General features: G+C 40.2%; 1 protein-coding gene across 1 annotated transcript in view; it reads right to left on the minus strand.

Moving 5' to 3' along the window:
- Window positions 1-403: 403 nt before the first annotated feature.
- XRCC2 (X-ray repair cross complementing 2) overlaps window positions 404-11,706 on the minus strand; it is a 13,810-nt gene continuing 2,507 nt past the window's right edge. The window contains exons 4-5 of the mRNA XM_009644107.2: window positions 7,444-7,525; window positions 404-1,670 (exon numbers count right to left, since the gene is read on the minus strand). Coding sequence (XP_009642402.1) covers window positions 955-1,670; window positions 7,444-7,525 — 798 coding nt within the window. The 3' untranslated portion in view covers window positions 404-954. The remainder of the gene's footprint in view (window positions 1,671-7,443; window positions 7,526-11,706) is intronic.

Genomic DNA, 11,706 nt, shown 5'->3' on the forward strand with positions numbered 1-11,706 from the left:
AATTATGAGGGAGGGCAGAGAAAAAAAAAGTATGTCTGTGCGTACATCTGAAAAAAAACCCAAACCCCACACAACAAAAAAACAACCCCCCACACCCAAAACAACCCATAACCCACACTTCGTTATTTTCAAAGACTAAACTGTCTGCTGCATGCAGCACAAACTCACGGGTACCCAGGGCTGGGTCCTTAGTTTTCTTTCAGTTATGGAAATCAGGCCTCAATTTCTGCAATAGGTGTAGATTCTTCAAACTCTGATGTTTGTAAGGGTCGAAACACCTGCAACCCTTGCTTCTCCAAGTGCACGCTAACGTAAACAGAGAGGCTGTGAGCTTGGAGAAGGATGGTTGGGATTAGCGCTATTTAACAGGCTGTGCTAATGTAAACAGAGAGGCTGTGAGCTTGGAGGATGGTTGGGATTAGCGCTATTTAACAGGCTGCGGAAACGAATCCTCTTCTTCAGGCAAAGTCGTGATTGCATTTCATATGCCTAGGCTACCAGGAATAAACCAAGATCAATATTTATAAAGAGGGAACACTCTCCTTTCTGCAGTCCCCCCCATGGACAACTAGGCTCTGTACCTTGGAGGAGGAGGAGCGGAAAGCAGTCAGACCCAGAAATGAAGTCGGTGCATTTGGCCACGTATCACATAGGTTAAATTGCTGAAGGATACTAGGAGTTTAAAATGACTTTGGTTAGCATTTTCTTGATTTAATCACTCTATGCGTTAAGCACAAACAAGTAATTTCAACATTCCTCGCTAGTTTGGACTGAACGTCTACAGTAATACAAAAATTTTACCATTTACTGCCCTTCACTAAACTTTGAGAAAATGGTGACAAAAATTCTTAATCATCCAGCAACAACCAACTCGTTTAAAAGGTAATAAAAACTGCTTAGACCTGACCAGGCCTTAAGCACCAGGATTTGCTACACACTTAAAAACCAAACAAGTTAAAACTGAACTCCACATTCTGCAACACTAAATGAACGTTTCACTACATGGTTTCTTTTGAGGTGGCAAGAAATGACTGTAAAACCTTTGCTGTTGCCAGAATTGCACTGCTTAGAGAAAAATATCCTGTGGGTTACCATTTGTTGCCATGATTTACAAAGATAAGGTCTATAGTCCATATCAGTTTCATGTTGAAGTTTTGAAGGAAAAAAGCTTTCTGCAGAGTTTGTAGATCTCTGCATAAGTGTCTGTGTTGTTGCAAAGAGGGCTAAGTGATGCTCCCTTGCAAGCTTTTCAAGGAGGTTAGCACATTTCTTCAGATTCATCTCCTGCAAGTTAAGACTCTCCCCTCCATTGCTTCTGTCTATCCAATAAAAAGCTGATACGCTATCTAAAATCAAAAGGCAGAGAGAGGGGTGAGTGCAAAACATGTTTTCTAAAGAGTAGAGAGTGAGGAGTAACTGTGTGCTACTATTGCAGTTCACAAGAAAAAGCCTCCCCAGGCACTGCTTTATCATCTCTTCCGTCCTGTGCGCCAATCTGTGCTCCAGAATGGTAACTAGACGAAGCATGTCAAAATGGTAGTCTGTATCAATGAACATGACTTCTACTTCCAGTCCTCCTCCTGATTTTGGAGTGATGCAGCGGGCTATTAGGTGATAAAGCATTTCTGTTTTTCCTGTTCCTTCCGGACCATGGAATTCAATCACATCTCCTGTTCAAAAACAAAGCAGCAAGCTGTCAGGGAAGAGAATTTATAGCTCAGTTTTCAGTGTTCACTGAACCAATATTCACTATTCCACTAATTGGAAAATGCATTTTTTTAAAAGTTTGATATTAATAAAATTGTTCAAATACTGATTAGCATCTACCAAGAGAATTTTCAGTTTTCCAGAAAGGCTTCTAAAGTGAAGAAAATCAACTGGGAACAAAGGTTGGACCCCCCCTCCCCACCAAGAGCATCTAGGACACCGATATCAATAAAAGATTGGCAACTGGATTTCATCTATCATTACAGGTAGATGAAGGCGGAAAAGGAAGCTGCTACACAAAAGTGGCTAAGAAACCATCTATTTACACTATGTGCACAAAATTAAGAAATAAAAAAGTGGAAGACAAGCAAAACAAAAAAAAAGTTGACATATTAGAGGTCCAAATCATGTTGGCACATGTACTTTTATAGCACAGACTTCAGCATTTCGCGTCTGCTGCATGCTTGTTCAGTGTTTGCACATGTCACAAGTTACCAACAGGAACCTGTGACCAGTAAAGAGAATGCCACTACATTTATTTAGCACTTACATTCTTCTTGGTGATCATAATATGAAACTGCTTCTTTTGACAAGGGGGACTCACAGAATCCTTCAACTCCAGACAATGACTCTACTGAGGGAAAAGGATCTGTTTGTAAATGGACTCAGCCTAATTGCCTGATCCATGTGGGTCAATAAAATATGTATCACATAAATTTAAAATGTTAATTAAAAAAAAAAGCATTACACTTTACTAGGAAACCAGTCCTTTTGTTGGATGTGAACGCAAGATACTCTAAAGTCTTTTCCAAAGTCATCTTATGCCTTATCTCAGAGCAAGATTCTAAAAAAAACTTAGTTTATTAGTTGCTCTTTATAAATCTCTGATTTTGGAAACTGGATCATTTATTTATGGCATTTTGGATTTTAGGCAGAAGGGTAAAGACATGCAGTAAGGAGAATCGCACAATTGCAGGAAGGCAAGACATTTCTATGGCCTTGGCAAGTGCAAATGGCTTAACAGCTTTTCATAGGGGGGAAGCAGGAGCAGAGAATTAATTGCAACTTCACTTAAACATGTTTGTGCCTGCCTGAGTTAACAGGGTTTTTCAAGTCATTACTCTGCTTGCAGAGGATGCCCTTGTTCCTAGGTGTGTATAATGTCAAGATGCAGCATGGGACGAGGGGCAAAAGGTGGTGGGGAAGAAACCAAGCTCTTACTTTACACATTGCAAGCGTTGAAAGCAATGTACACCTGATGTGACAATTCTGTCCATTTCAGTGATACTCAGACTGCCTGCCTCACCATAATGAAATTCCCTGCTGCTCCACAACTGCAATTCTGTTTTTCTGAATTTCTGGTACTTTGAAATTTATTGAAAAGCTTGATTGCCTCCCAAACCTTTACTTGTTTATATTGCTTTTGAGATGAAAGATGACTACACTTCCTATGACATAAATCTTCCTTTTCTCTTCTTGTTCAGAGGCCACAATGTCCAACTCTGCCACTTGCAGCCAGGAGCTGCTCTGTTGTAACATAGACTGTGCCAGTGACATAACCACACACTTGTTAGGATAAGATACCAGCTTGGAAGAACTCCTTCCGAACGTGCTGGGTAGGTCATTCCTTCATATTTCAAGTCTATTGCAGTATTTTAGAACAATTGCATGACGCACCCCTTGTTAAGGAACAAAGTGTACCTTCTGTCTGCCACTGGCTTCGGCACAAGACTTCTGCCACCCTTACTGGCATTTCTGAATCCACACCAATAGCTGAATCAGGCCAATATGCAATACAGATTGCTTCACCTACCTCTGCAGCAAAATACAACTTGTTTAAGAGAAAAACAGCAACTCTGTATGGCCACTCAGAAGCAGCAGTGGGCAAAGATGAGTTACTCTTTGGTAATGATTCAAAAAAATTGAAGTAAAGGCTTGACTTTACCCATTTGAAGACATTCTATCAGGATGTCTATGCGTATCCTCCTGTAAAATTTTACATAAGGGAGCTGTAATGCGCAGAATAACATTGGATGAGCTTTTATTGGCAGAACTAGCAAATTTAAGTAAAAATTCTAAGTCAAATGAAAAATCATCCTTAGGCATTTTTGTGGTGGTGGTTTATAAATTTCAACAGCAAGACAGCTAAGCACCCTTCAAAGCTTGTTCAATATTGCTGAACAAGATACACATCCGGGTTGTAGTTTGACCAAAACACTTAAGTTACTCTGAAAAGAGTAACAGTTTGGACTGTAAGATAACCTCAAAAGAGCTGGGGATTTCTGTGCCTTCATGATTATCAAAAACGCTGCCCACAAGAAGAACGGATGCAAAACACAAGCCAGTTATAGCAACATCTATAAATGTAGATTTTCATTAAATTAGCAACCAGGCTGTTACAGTAAGATAAGAGTGGACAAACCATGACACAGCAGGGGAGGAAGTGTGGCCGGCAATGTTTTTGAGAGGCCTTTGACACCCTCACAGTAGGTCATGGAAGAAACTCGGTGATGAGTACTAGCATCATCCATTAATGTCAAAATACTTCGAAAGGAGGATAAGTTATGGGATGGAAACAGTCTGAGAGGCAGAGCAGGAACAGACACTTTAACATAGAATAAAGTTAATGGGAAATTCTCCTATTGGAATTGGTGTTGCCCAACGTTAAAAATAGCAGTAGATGAACGCTCCACTAGCTTGGCAAAATGTGTAGAAGACAAACTAATTAGGCTAATAAAGATTTAAGACTGATGATTTAACAGATGAGGATGGATGAGCAGAATGATTTAATATGAAATTCAGCACAAGAAATTCACGAAGTACATTTTAAAGAGTAACCCAACACGCTGCTTGGCTCACGAACTGGCCCACTACGGTCAGACTAAAGAGTACAGTAGTCCACTGCTATGCAATGGCATACAGGATAAACTAAATGATGTTGCATAAATTTAAATATTTATGTAACACTAATATATTTTTAACTGAAACATTGTGCTCAGTCCTGGTCATCAATTCAGTGTTATCTTTTCAATTAGAAGAGCCTTAAGTTTTGTCTGTAATCATTACACTAGCAAATGTTGGTTAAACTATTTTCTGACGCTGCAGTTACAAACAGGCTATCAGAATACTCAGCAATAGCTCTGCAGGTTTCACACCATCAGATACCTTGAGGTTACTGGACTGGTAATTTACAATACTGTGCAGAAGCTGTCACTACATATTTGTACCATTTATAAGTGAAGTAGAAAGGCCTATTACTTATTCCAAGTTAATGTTGGCTGTCATCAGAGCTTTATACCGACACCCACACCCTTCATACCAGCGGTACAGGAGAAATACGACTGGCAATAGTGGAAGAGTATTTAAAGCTCGTGTCACTTGCTCCGTTCCAAAAGGGCTTAAATGGTATGTAATTAATATGCTTATGTGTTCTTAAATATGCAAGTCCATCATAATTAGGAGCAGTGACTAGAGTATCACAGCAGTACCTGTATTAGCTGTTCCTATTTTGTAGTACTCTTGACATACACGAGCAAGTTATGAACACTTAACTATGATGTAACCTTTGGACAGTTTAATGAAACTTTATATACATGTTTGTTGGTTTCAAATACCATCAGGAAAAAGAGTAATTTAGGTCTTTGCATTGCTTTAATCATAGCTTTTTAGAGGAAGAGCTGTTCAGTACAGACTGCACGGGCAATGTATTACTGTATTCCACAGTGACCTACTAAAAGTCAAGTTCATGACAAACGGAGAGGTAGGCCCTCAACAGGGATTTAAGACTGAATAATGAGAACACACATCAAAATAACACATGGACTCACATAAATACTGCGGTCTTAAAAGACAAAGCAAAAATGTAATAAAAGGTGAAGTCCGTTTATGTATATAAAGCTAAAGATCTGTGCTAATGTTATGCAACTTCACTAACGTCAGCCAAAAAGCATGACCAATACAGATAATAATTGATGCCATTTGTCAAAAGTAGAAGAAAAACATAAGTGCTTCAGAAGTTCAATGACTGTGTTGGCACAGAGAAACCAGTGACGAATTTAGAAGGTTTCCAGCCATCTCAGAACTGAGGTTCTGGAACATTCTCTGGACAGACACGAACAACCTAACGTAGCCTCAAGATCAAAGCTGATAATTTGACGGATGGAATTATGTAATACTGTGGACTGTGACAGCGAGGGCGATTACTGACCTCCAGGAAGGCTGCTTATAGTCTGTTCTACCAGAACACGGCCAGTTTAGTCTCAAACATTTCTTTCTTGTGTGTAAAGTTCATTAAAAAAAAATAGACTGAAAGATCAGCATTTTCTATTACTGCATTTTTTCAAAACAAAAATATATCATCTTTTAAAAAAACTGTTAAGATTTCAGAAGCCTTGTGAAGTATATACCAATTTCACTACTGGTTCTTAATTCTTCTTGTGGGTAACAACGCAGTTCAGAATTGAGAGTATTTAAATAATCTTCCCTGCTCCATTTGCACTGGCTTACCAATATGTCTCTTCCCTTTATCTGTTAGATCATACCTGAAATTTTCAGGGGCAGGAATCATATATTGCTAAACCCCTAATATATTCTCAAGTGCTGCAAAATAATCCACAAATAGTCTCACAGTGACTGCATTTGAGAGTAAACATCATCTCTCATCCAATTATCTTGATTCTTTTTATTGCTTTTTCTGCTATTTCTTCTGAACCTTCTATAATTGGTGGGAATTCAAACTGCAGACAAGTATGTTGATAACCACTGTAGCCACATACTTTTCGTATGAAATCCATTAATTCATTCATACACTCAACAAGTGTAGTACCTCACAGCATGATCCCTACAGTTTGCCATTCATGCTCCTTTTTTACTAGATATTTCTAGTTTTGTGTAAGCGGAGTTGTTTCTTCCATTGTGGTATCCATGAAATTTCACATAAGCTGGAAAACCAGTCTGACTTCCTGCCTAATCAAGAAATTACGAAGTGTGCAAATTTCTGTTTAGCTCGGTAATTTCTGTCACTAAAACATCCGATCTTGATCTTAAAACTTCTTGCTAGAAGAACCTTAAACTTGTTGTACCGGCATCACTGGGACGTAGCCCGATTTCTCCAATATGAAATGTTCATTTATTCACTGAAGGGCTATATAAGCCATTTTGATCCTGACATCACCCGCAAATTCATTCAGCTGATTAGTACCTATGTTCATAATGGAATTGCTTCCAAAGTTCCACCTAAGTATAACCAGGATTTTTCAGGCCAAGACTTGGCTTTATTGAAAAATACTATGTGCTCATGCCCCTTTTCCTGACTGATCCAGAGCACTCCATATCACTGAACTCTTTGCTATTTATTGAACCTCAAGTTCTTTGCAAATTCGTGGAGTTGTGACTTTGTGGTGTTTTTTAGACCACTGATTAAAAAAATAAAAGTTAAATGACAGAATCCAGAACAAAATTCTGTAGAACCATGAGACACAGACCAACGTGCTTGGTATTTACTCACCTACACCTGTGTTTGATACCCATAAAGTAGATATTTTAAAGTCCATTTAATAATTTCGGAATGGTGACTTTGCATTATTTAATTTTATGTAGTTTGCATGAAACTACATCAATTAAAATTCTGAATCCAGGGCAAAAAAGATCTACTTGTATGCTTATCTCTGTCATACTGCTCTGAGAATACTTTTACATCAACGTTTTTCCATAAATGGGATAAAGATACATTTTTACCGTGAACAGGAGATCCTTCCTCAGCAAACAGATTAGGTTCAAGGTTCTTCAGAGAGCTTCTGCCCTCAAGTCGTGCAAGTAGCTTTTAAAGAAAAGACAGAAGAGACATGCTCTTAACTCAAAATAACGGACCTTGGGAATCAAAGGATTCTCAGAACTGAGAGTTTTCCATGACAGACGTTTTATTTTAAAAATGTTTTCATAAATACACATGAGAACTGAGAGTTTTCCATGACAGACGTATCAAAAGATTAGTTTTATTTTAAAAATGTTTTCATAAATACACATGGAAACGTATATTCTGGACTACAGCAACAGAAGGTTCCATCCTTACAAACAATTAGCAGACAGATTCAATGCTGATAAAGAGTGGATCTACATTAGGGGAAATAAAGGTTAAAAAAAAAAAAAAAGCTGCACAGGTAGACTAGCAAGAGGGGTTGCCTCTAGTATAGAGCAGTGCTGCCATTTGACAGAACAAAGGGAAAGAAGATCACTTGTAATAACCATCACCTCCACAAAAAACTACAATACCCATCATTAGCCTCCTGAGTCAGCCTCTCCATGCATTTGTAAGTAGAAGCATGGACATTTCATCTGAAGAGCTATACAGGACTCTACTGGGCTACAATCCTGTTGTATCATAGTTACTTGTTCAAACATAGTATGGATTAAGAATAATCAAAAGTAATTAGCCACCAGCAGCTCTGCAAGAACCTTTCTAAAGCGAGCTCAAATTTGTAAAGCAAGTCCACTGTAAAACAAATTAGTCCAAAGCTCATGGACAGTTTCTTAAATTGACAGGTATTTGCATAGCAAGTAGACAGACAGGTATTCACCTAACTTGTGTTATTTGTAGTTCTGGCATACATTCATAAACCAAGAACGAACATTTCAGCCGGTGATAGAGCTGTTGTTCCCCACGTGTACTACACACGGGAAGGAGACTATCAGGATGCTCAGAGCGCTGCCAAGCACGTACCCTGGTGCCAAAGATTTCATTCTCCAAGACCCCAGCTGTCATTTGGAGATTTAAAAAAAACAAATCCCCATCAGTTTTACCCCATCCTCCTTAAAGCCAGTCACCAAAGGAGCAGTGAGCACATACCTTTAAACATACGCTGTCTTATCTTTCTTTCCTCCCTGCCACATCCATGAGCAACATTTGCTCTGAATTGTCTTTAAAGTTGTTTGAACAGTAGTGTGTGTGTGTTTGCCTTTAACAGTAGAATAAAACTCCATTAAACAGCCCTGAATTTACTTCAAGTGGTCACGATGGGAATCTAAGTGTGACATTTTCATTGACATTTTAACATTCCCTTCCATTAACAAAATGTCAGTGTGTTTGCCTTTGTTTGCCTGTTCACATGTATTCAGGAGCGTTTTCTGACATGTCCACTGAAGGGCCATAAAAACACTTGAATCGACCTTGCTCTGGATCTGCAGATCCTCCCGTTACGTTTCACGCATTTGTGCAGCTCAGAAAACACTCGCACTGTGAACTCTTGAATATTTTGGGAACCAGGAGGGTTCTGTGACCCAGACAAAGCAAAAATCCAGATGGACATACGTATGCAAGAACACAGGAACGCATCTCGGGGCACATAAACCAGGGGCTTGCAACTACCAAGTGAGCCATCACAGACCCTACATGAGCAGCCCTCCTGTGCAAGTGGCCGCCTGCGCCTGGCCCTGGCCCCCAAGGAGGAGAGGCTGCACCCGCTGCAGGAAGGGGCCGGGAATCTCTCACCCCCTTGTCTGGCTGTGGAAGTCAAGAGAAACAGGAAAACCACACCACAGGCTGCTGCTTTCTGATGCTTTTCATTTCTTAGCAAAGGAAGCAACACTCTGGCACTCAGCGATCACGGGGGCTCGATTATGGGCACTGCTGGGGCCGGGACTCATAACTATTACTGGCCTAAACGCATTTCTGCAGCCTCCTGTTCCCAAATTTATTTGTACATTAATGGCTACATACTCTACAGTTTATTTCTTCTGGAACGATGAGCGCCCGTCTCTTCTTAGACTACCACCTCTTTAAGCTTACTGCTAGAGCTTTGGAAATCCATGGTAGATTGATCGCTATTGTTTAAATACGAATCTGCGGTTATTTAAATGACAAGTTTATATATTCATTTTAAATAACTACAGGTGCTTACTCTGAGCACTGCTCATGTAGGTAATTTATGATAATTCACTGATGATAGCGCACCTGTGTTTTTATCAAACTTGTATTTACTTCCGAGTTCTGAAGCAGAATCTCCAAAGGCACTTGCCTCATTAGTGTCACGCTGGGAGCAACGGGGTTCCTGGCAGAAACAGCTAACAATTTTCCTTCAAATCTAACAAAGGTTTGTCCACAGCACAGCAGAAGCGACGGAAGCAAAGCTGAGATGAGACACTAGAGAGGCATCCCTCATCTCTGCTGACATTAAAGATGGGGACAACACAGGGTTTTCCAAACTGGCAAAAGCCACCTTGGCTCTGTTCCAGGGGAGGCATTTCCATTTTGCCTTCTCACATTTTCTTCTGTAAAATGAGGAGGGGGGCGGGGGAGGAAACCTACAGCATTTAGAGGGCGATCTCGATGGTGGGCATCAGGCACCCCGCACTTTGTCACAGCCAGCATGTGGAACACAGCAGCACGGCACTGCTGAAGAGAGCCTTTTGAGTGGGAACAGCTTGGAAAAAAACCCCACCAAAGCAATTTCAAGTCACGTATTAGACTTCAGATTCTGAAATTTAACTGCAGATGCTCACTTCTTCTTTCGTAATGCTCTTTTTATCTTCTTTTACACAAACTCCCCACCTTTTAGCAACCTGGTAGTGGTAGGTCTTTGCTCTTAGGTGCTCTTCAAAAGTGTAATCATATTAGCAAGAAACTGCACATATGTGCAGTTATGTGTAGAAAACAAGCTATAGAGCAAGGGTTGGGCAACAGTTGGGTTAAATTTCATTAATGACAAGGCTGATGGGACTCAAATATTTCAACTATGTCTTTTATAATTCATCAATTTAATCTTTTTAATAAAGAAATATGCATATGGGCAGTCCCACTGAGTAATACATTATATGGTTATACAATACTCATTTCAACGAAGCTATGCACAAATGTAACCATACACGTAGGTCTTGTCAGGAATGAGATATTACTTCATTAAAATGTTAAAGAAATTTAAATTAAACACTCCAGCTCTGTTAGAGGCTGTGAGCTAAGCTACAGGCTATTTACAAACACATACCTATCTCCAGTGAGAGACAAAATTTCATTTTCAACCACTATAACCACTCTGACCGAGCTTCTGTAAACTTTGGGCATGAAGACATATGCAAGCAATTTATAATTTATTTTACTGTGATACACCAAAGGTGTTTTGCAAGTAGTTCTAATTTGTTATATTAATTATATTCAATAACAAGAGTACGAGACTGCGGTCTCAGTACAACCCTCACTAAAATCTCATCTTACTCGTAAGGCTATTTGAGGAAGTATTTTCTGTTTCAAGGGCTTTTACCTTTTTTTTCGGGATGATGTACTTCTAGATTAACCTTTCTTAACTCGTTGGTTATCAATTCCTCCCTCGTTTGGGTTAGGTCATCCATTCCATCACAGGCAGCTGCTGCCACGTGCATTCCCCGTTGGCACTGCTCATGTGGACAAATAAATACATGTGCCTGCTTGGACACAGAGCACAACTCATGTCCTTAATTTGTGTGTATTAGCTGATAGCAGGCAGCTGTTACTATTGTTTTGGGGGTTTTTTTTGCGTCAAAAGGGCTTACGAACTCAAGTCCCACCGAAAACCATGGCGGTTTAACAAGAAGTAAATATCCATTATCACACGTTTCTATGCTTTTATGTGCAGTACTTGGCATATTCTGATACAGTAACACACAAATCTCCAGGTAATTAACTTGCTGATTGCAAGCAGAAGTCACTAACGAATAAGCCGTCCAACGGAGAAAAAAAAAACCCGAACAAAACCCCAAACTCAAAACCCTTTTCTCCAAAGAACAGGAAAGCAATTCCACCTTCCATACAGTTTATTTAAACCAAACGCTCCTCACAGCTCTTCCTCACCCCATCCGTTCCAGCCCCTCGGAGGGAGAGCGCAAAGGGAACGTCGACACAGGCATTACTGAAGCACCTGAACGACCTCCCCGAGCTGCACGGAAGCGCCACGGCAGGCGTTCACCCCGCGTCCCAGGGCCGCGGCCGGGGACACAAAGGCAGGGCAGAGACCCGCGCTGCCCGTGCCCCGG

This window comes from Egretta garzetta, unplaced genomic scaffold, assembly GCF_000687185.1.
Source record: "Egretta garzetta isolate BGI_Z169 unplaced genomic scaffold, ASM68718v1 scaffold117, whole genome shotgun sequence".
NCBI classification, from domain to species: Eukaryota; Metazoa; Chordata; class Aves; order Pelecaniformes; family Ardeidae; genus Egretta; species Egretta garzetta.